Genomic DNA, 16,481 nt, shown 5'->3' on the forward strand with positions numbered 1-16,481 from the left:
CGGGTGGACAGATTTTTCTGGCATTGGGATTCTAATGCTAATGCATTAAAAAGGAGGGTGAAGGTAGAGTGTGGCGCGAATGAGCTAATGGAGACATTGCCTCTGAGATCTGTTATGGAGATTGTTGTACGGAGGGTGTTTCGCGTCGAGAAAACCCGCCGCTTTGCGCGCGCGACGCTTCATTGGGATAAAATATGCTATGTTTCAGGGAAAAACTAGATATAACAAGGAAGAGGAGTTGTAGCACAAAACAGAGCTCATGTCGGTAATCTCGGAGGCCATAAATTTATATGCGTTTGCATTACTTTTTTTGGGGGCGGGTGACGCAACTAGTTTGTTTTCTTGCTATTTTGTACTCATAATTTGCAAGAAACTGATTATAGAAAAAAACTGAAAAAACACGCTAATGAAGAGTTAATTGCTGTTTAGTTAATGTTTTTTGTTTATGACTGATATCCGGGCTTTGTTGAAGGGGGCGGTAACATCGCTTTGTTTACTTTTTGGACACCGCGCAAGGTAGCCTTGCACCGCGGTTTATGGTGGAGTGGGTGTGCCGAGTGCGGATCGTGCATGTTAGTTTGTAATTTATTCTGCGTGCCGAACTTCAGATGATACGGACAGCATATTTTGGTAGATCACAATGAATAGGTTCGTATGGTCGAGCGAAAATCTACCGAACGGCGAAGTGGTCATTCGGCGACAAGCGGGTGTAGCGCTGTACGACGGCGAAAGGAAGGTGATGTGCTGCCGGCGAGCTGCTCATTGCATGCAAGCCGTGACGTGAACACAGCGTGAATATTTCTTGTTGTCAGTTTCTGTCATCACACTGCTAAAGAAAAGCTTGACGTGCCATCGTTCCAGACTCCTTTTGTCGGCGGCGAATTGGTGCTGACTTCGCATCAAGTCTACTGGACAGGTCCTGAGGTAATGTTCCCTCAGGCATCTTTGCAGTGTCGCTCCATCCACGATGATTCATTTATTCGTTCATTCATTCGGTTGTTGATTTGCTCTACAGAAACAACGAATAAGCTTGCATCTGAGCCTGGTGGTACTCATCGAAGAGCAGAGTGGGAGCTGGAGCAAAAGGTACGATTGCTGTGTGGCCCCTGTTTGTGGCCTAACAAGTGTCCTGGCGCACCACAGCGCCAAGATAGTGGCCCATGTCAGCCCACCGAGTGACGAGAAGCACGTCGGCGTCGTGCAGAGTAGCCCCTTCGACTATGTGCGCCTTTCCTTCCGAAGTGGAGGCGCATCGGAGGTGAGGCGTGAATTTCCAGACCTTGATCAAGCGAGGTGCAAATGACGCGTATGTCTGTGGCGTCAGTTCTTCCAGGAGATGCAAACGGCACTGCAGAGAAAAGACTGGCTAAAAATGCCGACAGTGGATTCGCGGGTGAGTCAGCATGCATGCTTCCCCGTGGGTAACGACATCGAAATTTTCTTGACTGGAAGCGTGTGGTTCGAGTACGCACCTCAATTGACAGGGCAAAAAGATTCGCTCCGGAATAGTTGGGATTGAACGTCAGATCCAGGCCAGACATGACGAAGCGGACAAGAATATATCTGCGGCATTCGAGGATCTCAGCAAGTTGATGGAAATGGCAAGTGCATTACTTGTTACTTGTATTCATAAGAACAGCTGTAGCTCGTTGTGTAATGTGGACTTCACAGATAACAAATAATAAACGCACTAATAGCAGCCATAGGGTGTAATTAATACATGAAGCTGCTAGAAGCAAGAAAGTGCTCATATCTTGTGCATTACGGAATTCAGTTGGATACAAAGCAAGTAATCAATAAACAGGGTGCATCTTTGGTGTATGGAAGTAGGAGCTGATCTGACTGTTTATTTCAGTGCTCTGCTTTTTGATGTTTTAACTGAACATGGCGAGTTTACATTGAGTATTCGTAGGATATCATCATCTCTACAATATATTATGTGTGGCAAAATCTTGTATTTGATACGTGTCTTTACTGCCCTATTACAAGCGCAAATATAATTCGCTTAGGCATTCAGAAGTGACCTCACTTGCTTGAAAATTGAAAAATAATAACTGTTAAGTCTGAGTTGTTTTCATAGTACATTCTGCAAAGCAGCATGTTACTTGCCAAAACTGTGGTAAGTGTTACGATAATTTTGTTTAGATACGAGTAAATGTGAAAATTAAAGCTGTGCTTCAATGGATGACAACTTTTTTTTTTTTTCAGAGAATATATAAGGCGTCCAAATTTAATAAAAAGTTTATTCATGGTACATAAATAAATTTTATGAACAGTGTTCCACCTCGTTATTAGTAACCATTATTTTTGGCTTGCTTTGATGTGTTCCTTGAAACAGCTGATGCTTGGGCAGAGCAATCTGCGGTGCTGTTTGCAAGGCTAACTAACATCACCTGTTGGTAATGGCCTACTGTTCTTTCTTTCTTGGAGTAGAAACTGTTCAGTGTGTGTGACTTGCACTTTGTTTCAGGCCAAGGACATGGTGTCATTGTCCAAAAGTATCTCACAAAAGCTGAAGGAGAAAGGCAGCAGCTTGACTGATGATGAGGCAAGCAAGAGGCCTTCTTTTATGCCCAGTCACACTTTTTCACCCTTGCATGCCACATTCTTCTCTTCTGGCTCACGTGTGGTGGTGGCTCAGTGGCTTTGGCGTTCAGCTGCTGATCCGAAGGTCGAGGGATGGAACCCAGGCTGTTGCGGCCACATTATGATGGAAGCAAAGATGCAAAAATGGCCATGTGTTGTGCAGTGTCGGCACACTTCAAGAAACTCAGATGGTCTAAATTAATGTGAAGTCTACCCCTGAAGCGTCTATAATAGCCCATATCTCGCATCGAGGTTTTAAACCCCGCAATTTAAAATTTGTAATTTACTTGTGACTTGTTTGTATTAGGTGGTAGGTACAGGCAGCTGATGTTCATGGTTGCTTTGCACTCATTTCATTCATTATTACTGTCATCACCAGTCGAGTTGAGTTTACTGCAAGACAGAGGCACACATCTACGTATATACCAATAAACGGCTGGATTTGGGGGTGGGGGGAGGTAGTCTTCCCCACCCAGGTGAGAAATTTCACACAGGAAAGCCATGCTGAACCCCATTTTTTCTACGAAAATAATTGACAGGACGATGATGAATCCTGATGCGAAAAAGCTGTAATAGCAGTTGCATTTACTCTCGATCATTACTCTGGTGCTTTTCTCTAATGAAAGCTTTTATTCAAACAAGTAAATGACCTCTTATGTATAAATATGGTGGCAGGACAAGAATGGACTGTTTTATAATGAACCTAACCATGGTCAATAGCATAATGAGAAGCATGACTAGGGAGGAAATATAGAAATGCTGGCTGCATGTGTTTGAACTTATTATTTCGGCCACTATTTTGTTTTAGTAGTGTCGCTCATTGTTATAAATTACGCTTTGCTAATCTCTGTTACAATGTCCGCAAACTCCTAAGCACTTTTTTTTTTTTCAATTTGTCGTACTTCCACTTATTCTTGTTAACTACTGGTGCATTTGCAGACTATTATGTTCAAGTCACATTTGTTATCTCTGGGAATCAGCGACCCTGTCACCAAAAGTGCCTATGGCTCAGGGGCCACCTACCACCGAGAGCTTGCCAAGCAGCTAGTTGAAGTTCTTGAAAAAACAGTTCAGGTATGCATTTCCTCTAATGTCCGCTCTCAAGCTTTTTACATGTGTGTTCTGATGTAAGTAGAGGCTGGACTTTTCGGTTTAAATCGAAAAAAAAAAAGCCAAAAGTACGCCAAACTCAATTTGCGCAATTCTGTTTTAACTAAAAAGTGAGTATCCTGTATATGAATACCGCAGCTAGCTGGCTATCGGGCAGGAGTTATTCTTGGTCAGAGGAGAAAATTAAAAAAGCGTTAAAGCCAGGGACGTGCCGAGAGGGTGTACCATTGGAATGAATAGTGCAGTTGTGCATTTTTAAACATTGCTGTGCTACCTTGCATGCCCCTACAGACTGGGAGGCTCCAACTTGTCGCCACATGGCAGTTACTTGGTTAAGAAGGTTTCTACATTGTTTCTAAGGGCATTCAAAATCATGCATAAGCGTCATGAATAAGTGTCATTTTCTGGCTACTGCAACAGTCAAGCGTCAATTTCATTGCAGTCGTCAACACGCAAGCCATGCGATACCAAGCACTGTCACTCAACCTAGTGCAGCAAACCAGCAATAACATGGCAACCCACCTTTTATAAATCAAATTCCACTTACCTTTTTTACAAACTGTTCCAACATTTACCTTTCATTATTTTTTTTTTACTGGTGGTGGTGGTGTGCCCTAATTACTGATAAACTAAACCTTCAGGCTGACAGAAAAGCCAAGATAAAACTTAAAGTGACTTTGGATAAATATCTGATTAAGCATAAAAAAACAACTAATTCATCCATAGGAAATAATTTTTGCCGCATGATACGAAAAATGCGTTCTGAAATAAACATGAATAAAAAGTCTGCAGAATTTTCAGTGACTGATTAACTTGGCCTCTAATTAATTTTAGTTTTTGTTTTTCGTTTTTGGAAAAAAAAAGGACAGTGGAGGAATACTTGCCCTGACAGACGTCTACTGCAGGATAAACAGAGCGCGAGGCCTAGAGGTGAGTTTTCGTGCTCTTGTTATTTGCTGATCAAACAGAAGCTGCTCCATTTTTGTGCATTCTGAAGTAAGCCATAGTTGTGTGCGGTTGTCAAGTGGAATGTGTCATGTAAGGACCCCCATGCTGGAAAAGCCGGCGGGAACATTTAGTGAGGTTGGCGAGGACATTGCTTCTCAAAGTCCTCACTCAGAGCAGTCGATTTTCACAAGAATGTATCGTCCTTACTACAGCACTCAGAGCAGTCGATTTTAACAAGAATGTATCGTCCTTACTACAGTACAGGTGGCAGGGAATTCATGGTTTTGATTACTTATGCTTGCATTCGAACTAATAAATACACTCCTATTGAACATACACCGACCACTTTGCCAAATGGAGACTTGTTACTCCTGCTACAATACTCATAACAGAGTGTACTTATCTTGCCTAGCCTAGCATAGCATAGCATAGCCTAGCCTAGCCTAGCCTAACCTAGCGTAGCCTAGCAGCCTACTGGAGCCTCTACTCCTTTTGAGTGTTCTTTGCCAACATATAATTTAAATGATACTGTTACTCTGTATGTTTGCGGTGTAATGTATCAGTGCAATAGCATTAAAACCCTCATTGGGGGAAAAAATGTGTTGTCGGTCATAATATTCACTGATTGGCTGGAGGGAAGTGGCATCACCACTCCAGAAATTATGTCACCAGACCGTCTAATGCTATCGCATGGCCGACACATAGTGTAACTAGGTGTCCCTGTGAATTTTTTAGGTCTAGAATTTCGGAGGTGAATAAACATAGCATATTGTGCACTTTAGACACTTTTTTGTTCGATTTTAAGATACCATGCTGTGGTGTGCTGTCCTTTAATGTGCTTTCAGCTTTTATCACCAGAGGACCTTTTAAATGCGTGCAAGCTTATGGAATCACTGCAGCTACCATTGAAGTAAGTAACACATCCTCAACAAAATTATGTGCTGCACATACCATTAACCCATTCGCTTCCGAAGACTGCGAGTCGCTATCTTCTCTTAACGGAACGGCGGAACCGAATGGGTTAAACAAATTTTTGTGGGGCTAGTTGGTGCATGATACAGAACAAAGAAGCGCCAGCACAGAAGAACACAAGCTCCTGTCTGCGTCACTTTGTTGTGTTCGTGTGCGTTGGGTCTTCTTCATTCAGAATGGGTTAAGGCTAACAGCTCTACATATTTTAGTGAGCTCTTTGATTTGAGCCACGTGATGCCTTTGGCAGCCAAGGCAGCCAACCTGTTGTGAACATGCTAAGCCCGCTTGTGCTGCCACTTGGTAGGCAAAGCGAAGTGACGTGTAAGCGTGGCTCTCAGGTTGAAAAATTTGGCTCCTTTCTTATTAGTATCTTTTTCCACTATAAGAGAGCTTGAACTTGTTGTTTGCAACATGTACAACTTATTGTGTTTGGGAACTTGAGAATGCTCTGTCTCACAAATGGTCACTGCATTTATTTATTTCATCATTTGTCTTTTTGCAATGTGGTAAATGTCATTACCTGTCCATAGGTTGCATGTGTTTGCAAGTGGAGTCACAGTCCTGAAACTGGCCACAGAAAATGATGAGAAGACAAGTGCAGAGACACGGCAGATGGCAAGTGCTCATTTCAAACCTGCCTCAGAGATTTGCCCTGTTGCTTTGAAGAAACTAGATGAAACCCATCCATTTGAACACAAATAAGTTTTTAGTTCTTGGTATGCGGCCAATTTTGCAGGACTTAGATGATGCATATTGGCATCTGCCAGGAAGCACACTTTTTTCTTTGTTACATAAAATGGTTGAAAGCAGCAGCAGTAGTAGTATTAGTAGTCATGGTTTATTGAAATAACAAAATAAAATAAAAATAAAAACGGGAAGAAAAGTTGGGTGCTTGTTGGCCAATTGCAATCTACTGTCTTAAGCACCCAAGCTGCTGCTGGCAGAATTAAAAGGGACAGGGAGAAATTAGCGACGGCAAATATGAGAAGCGACGGTGAGAAAGGACAAAGGGAAAGCTATATACACTTTTTACAACACACATACAAATATGCACACAATAAGAAAAAGGTAATGCTGCTTGTGAATGGGAGCCCAATCTCAGTTCAGCTGAGCATTTCATGTGAGTGGCCACTGTACTAATAGTAAAGCAATGTATGCATTGTATGCACAAGCCACGTGCGTGTCGTGGTCGGTCACTTTGGATCGTGTGCACAGCACATTGCACTAGCAGCCGGTGTTGGGCGCCAGGCTTCTTGTTGTCCAAAATAGCACATGTGGAGCACCTGCTTCACCGTGTGGCTACCTGTAGCTGTAATGGCAGCTGGGGGTTTTATATGCATGCAGCGCTGTGTGCCTAAAACTCTGCCGAGAACATTTCCTGAGCTCGTCTTTTGTATTACTGAATATAAATCTTTGTTGCCCTTATAATTGTTGCTTGGCAGTAATAATAACAACATAATTAACTATTAATTTGTAGCCTAATCGCAAAGGAAAACAGTACCTCGGCAAAGGAAGACACTTCTTTGAGTGCCAAGAAAGACAACATTAGCAAATTTCACACTGATGACAGCGTTCATTAATTGTGTTATGTGTAAATGAAAGCGGGTTGCTAGTGCAGTGAAATTTTGTGCTTGCTTTCTTGCTTTTTCCATTTTTCTTACTTTCGTGATTATTTGAAAGTCCTCTGAATCCCTGTAATTCTTAATGGCGATGCATTTTGAATCAGTAAGGCTCATCTGGTATTCTAGTGAGATGACACTGCACCTCTCCAGAATAGTTGCCATATTTGCAGTGTTAGATGACATAATAATGACAAATTTCTGCTGCCCCTTTTGTTGTCCATATGTGAAATATAGTTTTTGTATGTACTACTGGGTAGTTGATCAGATAAATTTGACATGCTTTGTTTGCGAATGTTTAGCCATGATAAGAATCTCACTATTTAACACTTTGGTATGCCAATTTATCTCTTCTTTATTTATTTATTTATTTTAGATGTTCTCAAGGATCATATCAGTGTAGAGACACTTGGGGGAAAAAGTCAAACAAATGAACTACAAAAAGTGGCAGAACTGCACAGTAAATGGCATAATGGCTTTAAGAACAGAAGAAATGCAAACGTGCAGATTAGCATAATGTCAGATTCCAGAAACCTAGATATAGTGTTGGAGTGCAGATGTAACATGTTTTGTTGGGAAATGTATGTTTTCAAAATTTTTGTACCCTTCATCTTGTGTACCTTGTGTACAAGAGAAAACTGAACTGTGTGGTTGCTCACTTTAATGCAACTAAGAGTGAGTGTTCCAAGGTAGTCTAGGTTCCTCTGCATTTTGGAGCTTATCACCGTACCTGATTTTATACTTAACATTTGCCCTCCCCCCAGGTTAAAGAATGCAGCGCTGCTCCTTACAGTTTGTGGAAATGCCTTAGCAGCTGTTAGCGCCTTTTTTTTCTTCCGTGCAGAATGTTTTCTTATTTGGGTCAGAGGCAGGAAAATGGCGTTTCTGTCTCTTGGGGACTTTCTTTTTTTGCAGATTGATGAGCATGGTTCCCTATCAGCTGAGCAGTTCTCTCCGCTCGTGCACATTTCAGTCATATTAGCCAAAGAACGGTGAGTGCTGCTCTTTGCGCACATGAGTGCCACTGAACTGGGCACATTGAAGCCATGTGAATGGAAACCCAGCTGACACTCTTTGGAGTTTTGCTGAAGTTTGATATGTTCGCACCACTGCTGATACATAATGAAAACTGTCTGTTAAGGTCGTAGTGCTGCCACGCCTACTGGCTATTGTCTGGCGATTGCCCTCTTGGGTGTCACAGAATTGTATGTGTACATAGCAGCAGTACAGAAGAGTATTCACATTTCGTTATTTTCAGATCTCATTATTTTTGGGTCTCATTTGTTTATGGAAGAATTACGTAAACGTGTTCTCATATGTTTAGAAACATGTTTAGAATGAAATTTACTTTTGCATTGAGTTGGTATTGACAGTTTTTTGTATTTGCTTATTGGTGTGGACAAGCACTAACAACTTTGCCCCTTAAGTGTGGCACATTACATATTAATAAAACTGCAAGTGAAAAGGCGGAAGGGTTGAACAAATAGCAGAGCACAGCATAGGTACAGTTGCGATAAATACTCGGAACAATAGTGAGAACAATGAGATTCTCTATGCAGATCAATTGCTGGCAGTAATTGCACAGCTGGTTCCACTAGCTGCCTGCAGTAACCTTGCTGCTGCTGATGTAACATCAGAATACAAATGTAACATGTTATGTTGGGAAATGTATGTTTCCAAAATTTTTCTACTCTTCATTTTGTGTACTGTGTGTACAAGGGAAAGCTGAACAGAGTAGTTGCAAACTGTTGCAGCTGCTGCTGCACCTTGTTGCTGCCAGAAAAATGGTAGCAACAAGGTGCTGCCATCTAACCACAAGAGGGAATCAACAGAAAGAGGCTAAATGTAGTGAATAAATGACAAAGATATTTGGGAGTATGTCGGACAGTTCCTGTATGAAAAAAGTATCTTCAATAGGTAAATAGTTGGGTATTGTGTCTCTTCACATTGTGTCTCTGCAATTAGTACCACTGACTGGTGCACTTTATTCAGCATATAATAGCAGAAAAGAAGTGTTTTCTTGTGGGGATAGTGTTTGCAATGTGTATGCAGTGATGGTTGCCTTTTATTAGATGTTTGTTGTTAGCATTGAGGGCTATATAGCACATGGAAACCTATGAGAGATCTTTTGAGTATGAAAAGTACTTCAGGTCCAGCTCATGACTTGGCACACGGTATTTTGTTGTTACCCCATAGCTTATGTGGCGGTATTTTATTGGCAATTGCGTTGAACTTTAGTGTCTTGAAAAGAATTTTTGCACATTCTGGCTGGGCAATACTCTTTTGGAATTCACATTTCATGCAAGTGTTGGGCATGAGAGCAAGGGGCTGTGCTGAACTGCCCATAATATGTGGTGTGCATTCAAAGGCTGTCACAGTTGATGCAAGCCACCTCTGTGGTATTTCTAACAACTCTGCTGTTTATTGAAGTTCTTCATGCTATGGCAGCTGCAACCAATGACGGTTCGCTTCAGAAAAGTGAAAGCATATTGTTTCTCTCTTATGTGGTTCACAGTTGTTTTTTTTTATTTCTCTTGGTTGTGACTGGCCTGTTAAGCAGCACTCTGACCTTACTGAATCTATTTATGTCATCTACATGTCTGTGCATAAATGCGGATTAAAATAGCCATTATCGTCATCTCTAATATAGTAGGATATATTTGACACCATCCTGATAATATGACAAAACGCCCTAGTGTCCATCAAAGGAGTCATGCGGCCTGCTAATCCTGCTTCTTATGCGCTACACCAGATCATGGTGATGTATGCATGTAAACATCCATGATTTATTTTTTTTCTAGCTTGCACACTGTAACCCCAGCTTCAGAGTATAGAGTGCATGTGCTATCAAGTAGCAATGAACAAATTAGAGCAAGAGAAAGAAACTTTTACTGCTGTTAGGTATGCAGCAGCAGATCATCTGTAATAAAAATGTACTTTTCAAATTGCAGCGAGGTTTTTTCGCTTGAATAGTTTAATATGAACGAATGAGGAAAAAAAATTTCATATTACATGATTCATCGATATCAGTGGTCAGTGTGCTGTTCCACATGGTAGTATGCTTGAGTGGTGAACTCTTTTCTCAGAGCGATATGGTGGTAAAACAATGCTTGGCTGCCAATTTAAAGATCAAAAGCAGAGGTTAGATTTCATGGCTGTTATTATATTGGCATTTCTGTTATGATCGGGGGTGGCAAACTCAACTTAGAAATTCTGCCCGTGCTCTCATAAAGTTATTACATTTTGTCAGCTATGGGATCGCACTGTGTATGTAAAATATCCTTGGAGTATCACTCTTCAGCGAAGCAATGCTCATTAGCTCTTTCAGCTGCTGTACTCCCAATTTCTCTTAATTTTATTTTTTTTCGAATAGTCCATGCAGGGCCTCAAGAAAGCAAATTAGTCATGTTTGCAGTATATAACGCCAACGCATAGCATGTGACAGGCTTTAATTAATGATGACATACCAACTAGCCCAGCTTTCCGCATTGATCTCACCGGTTGGAAGTCGTAAGTTTGAAACACCAGTATTTGTGAGATGAGTGCTGAAGGGATTGCAGGATCAAATTTTTTTTGATGATGTGGAGAAAAATATATTATTATTAGTGACAGTGAAATGGGCTTGTAAATGTCAATGAATGTGCTGCCAATATAACTGTTAGTGAACATGAGCACCGCAATTGCAGCATGAAAAGTGCTAAATTTGCTAAAAGAAAAATAAATCACTTATAGGTGTAGCACACTTCCAGAAAAGCCTGCAAATTTGAAATGTACACAGTCCTGCACATGATGCCTGAAAGTTTCAAAGAAGATGGTGCATTGGCTAAATTGCTGAGGATTAGTGTGCAAGTAGTGGTGTTTGTTTCATATGGGCAACAGAGGAAGTAACAATTATATGTGGTTTCAAACTCAGGGTTTTGTGTTTTTATTGTTGATTTTTTTTTCATTTTCTAATGAATGGTAAAAATTAGAAAAAAGCTAGAGAGAAAGTTTGCATGAAAAGTCTGTGTATTGTAATCCAGCCACCCCCATGCTTTTCTGATGACTTTTTGTTTGTTACCTTTTTGATGGTACAGTTTAACTTACATTAACAGAGACATTTAGTATAGCATATGAGCACTTCGTACGTTATGCACAAGCATTTAGTGGGAGGTTATAGCGGAAGTTGCATGAGAACATTTAGTTTATCGTATGCCAACCTGAACGCAACGTTAGCGCAGGCCGCAGTAGCGCATTTGGTGTTAAAATGTGAAAATAATTTGTCACACATTTTTCACACTTAGCCAAGGTTATCCAAGTCATATTGCGTAGATAGCCTTTTTACCTAATTTCTTCTAGGTAACTAAACCGAACAAAGTTTTTAATAACGTTATATTCATTTCTTTTGGACCTTTCTGCCTACTGCCGAAATTACTACATTTGGCAAGGCTATGACTTAACCTTGGCGTAAAAATTCTAATCAAGGCAATCCACAGTTGGTGGTGTCTTGTTAGGGTTAAGAACGGCAGAATCGTTACACAGAATCGAAAATAGAGCAAGTTTATGCCTCATTGGTTCTGCTGTCGGTGAGAGGAGGCAAAGCAAATATCACGTGTACCATTTAAAGGCTATGAATATGCCTAAAACCCATTAACATTGATGAATTCCCTCCGAAGCGAGTGATGTGGCCGCTGCCATGTTGACGATGCTATTTTTCCAAGCGTAATAAGTACAGGCCAGATTTTTAGGCATCAAAAAAGCGCGTTTTAGACGTCAGAAATAGGCAGGCAAAACAACGTTTTAGGCCTTCAACGTCGTAAATTTATGCACAATAAATTTTTACGTAAATGCAAATAATTTCAAATGAAGACGTGCATGGCCTGTATCTACGACAGGAAAACAAGAACTGTTATTGTTTATGATGTCACAAAGGCACCAACAGTTGAACATAGCTGCACAATTGTCCCATAAAATTGCTGGTATAATGACGATCAATTGCCTTAATTTAACAAGCACACTGTTCATATTCATGATCAATGGCTACTGTCGCTTACTCGAGCGTTGCATATAGTGAAACAGGCATGAAAAAGAATAATTGAAAGCTGGAAATACTGATCAAGAAAAGCGCTACGTCATGTCTGCCTGACAATTAAATTAAGACACAACAAAATGGACAAATAATAAATGCAAGAGAGACGATGATTTATTAAGCAATTAAGATGCTCTTACATGAGGACTGTTTAGGTACAACTCTGGTAATTTTCTCATATACAATGACACCCTCCGAATTGTACAGGCAAGACGTCCGAACACTACCAAAAACAGCTCCGCCCATTTTGAAGTGCACATGTTTAAAGAAATCTGTTTGGAGAGCACGCGGAACGTAGTCCAAGAATCACTGTGAAAATTGTGGAAACAATAGCAAACTACCACCATCTCCAGATTTTTCGATTCAAAATTGTGCCTCTTGTCACTGAGAATGAGCTTGTAGGCTGAGAAGGAACGCTCGACATCGACAGATGTTATTGGAGCGTAGTTGTATTTGGGAACATTTGATGGCTTAACCGACACTGGGATCCTAGAGTGCTCACCAGCAAGGACTTTAAGCACAGAACGTCCCTTGTTCTTGTCCAAGACCGATTGTAGCTTTGCACGTGCCTTTTCGGTCCTTCAGGAACGGCGGCGATACTTTGCCGTGCATGGAGAATTGGCGCAATGTTCGTAATTAGAGTTTCTCCCGAACTTTCAAGTTTCTTGATAGTATTTGCGAGGAACGTGAAGTTGGCGCACAAGTAGGCGAGGTCTCCTTGGAGGCTATCCACAGAGAGGACAGCTTCAGCCTTTCTGACTGCAGCACTCTCGTCACCTGAAAAGCCGTTAATCATGACTTTGATGTCCGAAAAGTAGCAGTTGTAATACTCAACAGCTTCTAGCCATGTTCCTCAATGTGTGACGATAGGCTCTGGCGGGAGGGGTACGTCCGGCAACTTCTCCTTGAACGAGCGCACGCGAGATGGTGCCTTCAGGAACGCGGCCTTGGCTGAAGCAATGAGCTCGTTGACGTCAGTGAAGTGCTTCCTCAGTTCTTCACAAACACGGTGGAGCGCATGAGCTGGGCATGTGACGTGCACCATCTGCGGGTAGAAAGTCTTCAGAAGATGAGCTGCCTTGTGCATGTAGGCTGCGGCGTCTGTGTAGAGCAACAAAACCTTGGTGTCATCGACTCCTGCAGGGTACAGAACCTTCAGGGATTCGTTTACAAAGTATGCTTTGGACTCCCTGTTTGTTCTTCGAACACACAAGCAAAGCCCTTGTTTTCTCGTGTGCTGCAAGCTTTCTAGCTAGAAAGTGAGTGACAAAGTGCTCTTTGATGTCTGTTGTTTCGTCTACGGAAATTCAAATGCAGGAGTTGCTAAGCTCTTCTCCGATTCTTAACATTTCTTCATACAAAGGCCGGAGGTAGTTCTTCCGCAACGTAAACTCATGACGGCACGTTGTGGTTGCAATATTTCTGTAGAAATTGTTTCAGTCAGGATTTTCAATCTTGACCCAAGGAATATTTGCAGCCACTAGGGCCTTGCACAAATCGACATTGAAAGCATTCATCCTGTCGTCCTTGAAGACTATTGTCAAAAACGACTGTTTGGGTGTTGAGGGCTTGTCGCGCTTAACCTTTGCCAGGTGACCTTCCATCTTCTCATGCTGTGCCAGATGGTATTTTTTCTTGAAAGGAATCTGCGCAAATGCTTTAGGATTTTTTAAATATGAAGCGTATACTCAATATTACAGCATCGATAAACATGCTAAAACACTAAGCATGCTGACATGCTAGCACAATATAAATACGATAAGCATCAATAAAGATTCCAACTTTCACAGCAAAGTGCCCGAACCTTTCTGCCGCGTCCCATTTCATGGTAGAACTGCACTTCATCAGAGGGCTGCCACGCGCGTCATACGACCACAACATACTTGAAGCACCAGAAGCAGCTCAGCTTCCACGGACGTAATATTAATTTGACTCAGCACGTGCACAGTGTGCGACGTCAGTCCGCTAAATTCCATGGTGGCAAGTATTAAAGCACCACGGCAGTGGATAAGGTACCAGAATTCAATCGGGTGCTAACTTGGCGTGGCATATACCTCGGTAATTCTTGCTGGCATACATATGTTATTTAGCCATTCAGCTACCAGGTGGACCTCGTTTTAACGAATGTTTAGAGCACAGTATAAAAACATGCTCCGTACATAATCTTTTTGAAACATCGCCTTTAAGTGTCAGCCGATCAATTGGTCGTTCGATCAACAAATGTCTCAATGTTCTTTTAACGCAGCACACAAGGAGGGTACATAGAATTGTGACTCACTACCATAAGGTTTCTAACACATTTCGTCCCAATAACCTCAATGGTGCTGAATGTTTAGAACTTTATAAACAGAGCTATTGTGGAAAATAAGCAACGTTTGAACAAAAGCAGGCACCCAAAGGAGTGCTGTCTGCACTTTTCGAAACAATAGAGGTGCCTCCTTCCTTTTCTTATCGCAAGGGACAATATAAACGAAAGGCAACAACAGCGAATCCCGGTCATGACGGCTAGATGCCAACCAATGCGGCACAATAGACGACTTCACATTTCCGGAATCAAATGAAACGCTCACGGCATGTACAAAACACGTCGGCTCACCTTTTTCTCGCACGGTTCGCAGAACACGGTCTCTCCGTTTATTCTGTAGCATGGTGAGTCAAGTGTCCACTGTCGAATCAGAACACTCCTGGGTGTCTTTCTGTTCGGCATGGCTGAGAAGGGCGGACCGCTAAAAGACCAGAAGGGAGGAATGGCCGGGTCGTACGGGCTCCCTAGCCGGGTCGAATCGCGTAGAGGCAATTTCTCCCCTGGCGGTGTACGCCTTAGAAAGTAAATTACAAACAAAACAAAAGCTGCGTGCGCATCACATCTTTCTTTTGCTCTTCACTCTCCTTTCCTCTGACGGCTTTCCGCGGTTTCGCATTCGCCAACCGCTCGCGCCATGTCAGCGCGGCGGCGTATGCTGGCCGGCGCATCCCATTTCAGTGCTGCTAGCGGTTGTTTTCCGGGAGTTAGTTTAACTAGAGGACTAGGTTGAACATCATAGAGTTCCGAACAGTCAATGTTGCCGGGTAACATGAATAACGGTCTCAAGCTGCACTCAAAAGCGAAACTTGAGGCTGAATAGTGTTCATATTGGCGCCGATTTTGAAAATAGGCATTTAGGCACAAACGCCAAAATGGGCATTTTTTAGGCACTATAAAAACACCATAAAAGCCCTTCTTAACCTTTAATTCATGCTCATATATCAAAGTGGGGCGATAGGAGCGCAAGGATCAAAATAGGCATTTGCCTAAAATCCGGTCTCTAGTAATAAGCAACAGCACGCATGCTAAATTAAAAAAAGCAGCGTACATACACGAATGTACGTAAAAGCTCAATTTGAAATAGCGTTTGGTGCATGCGCAATACGAAGGACGCTATTTTATAGTGTTCGCTATGCCTTTGTGTATGCGTCTGTACGCTCTACTAAATGTTTCTATACGTATTCAAAGTTTGTAATGATGTTTGAAGTGTGGTTCTAAGAAATGCCTGCCTTCAGGTGTTGGCTTGAGAATTTCTATCAAGATTTTGTGTTGTATATTGTGGAATGTGATGACTACGACCTCGGGTCCTAGAACCAGCTGTCAGCAAACTGTATTGTCATCTTGCACATTTATGTTTTTCATTTTCTATGTCCAGGTTGATCTGCGCAGAGCAGAAAGGGCTGCTCTGTCGGGATGACTCCGTTGAAGGCCTCAGGTTTTATCCCAACTTGTTCCTGGAAAAGCTGGACTAAGGAGTTGTGCATTCTTGGTCCACTGAGCAGATGTAAAGATAAAAGCACTGTTGATAAATTGTTTCTGTTATCACTGGATGTTTTTTTTGGTGCCTCTCATTGAGATTGTAGAAAGGAGTGGTGAAGAGGTTTCCCTGAAACATCCATGCTCCATATGCCTGATGACATGTGTGCTGGCATGTGACCCTGCTCATTTGCTGAACACAGTAGACAAACTGAGGATAATTGTTTGTTCTAGTTGAAGTTTGGCTTTTCACAAGTGGTTTCAAAAAGAATGTGTGAGAATGCCAGGTGGGTCCAAATGCATTACATTGTAACAAATGAAATGGCCGTGCTGCGAGAAATTAAAAAAAAGGATTTACTCTGTATTTCTAAAAGCAATAGAGCCTGCATGACACGTG

The 16,481-nt window shown here is 41.9% G+C and overlaps 1 protein-coding gene across 1 annotated transcript; it reads left to right on the top strand.

The window, feature by feature from the left end:
- The first annotated feature begins 491 nt into the window (after nt 1-491).
- Vps36 (vacuolar protein sorting 36) lies at nt 492-16,158 on the top strand. The gene is made up of 13 exons (XM_077662914.1): nt 492-736; nt 862-924; nt 1,016-1,086; nt 1,144-1,258; nt 1,325-1,393; nt 1,485-1,601; nt 2,471-2,548; nt 3,526-3,660; nt 4,561-4,626; nt 5,490-5,554; nt 6,147-6,231; nt 8,151-8,227; nt 15,984-16,158. The coding sequence occupies exons 1-13, from the start codon at nt 641-643 to the stop codon at nt 16,078-16,080; spliced, it is 1,134 nt and encodes a 377-aa protein (XP_077519040.1). The 5' UTR covers nt 492-640; the 3' UTR covers nt 16,081-16,158.
- Nucleotides 16,159-16,481: the final 323 nt, after the last annotated feature.

This window comes from Amblyomma americanum, chromosome 4 (assembly GCF_052857255.1).
Source record: "Amblyomma americanum isolate KBUSLIRL-KWMA chromosome 4, ASM5285725v1, whole genome shotgun sequence".
NCBI lineage: Eukaryota > Metazoa > Arthropoda > Arachnida > Ixodida > Ixodidae > Amblyomma > Amblyomma americanum.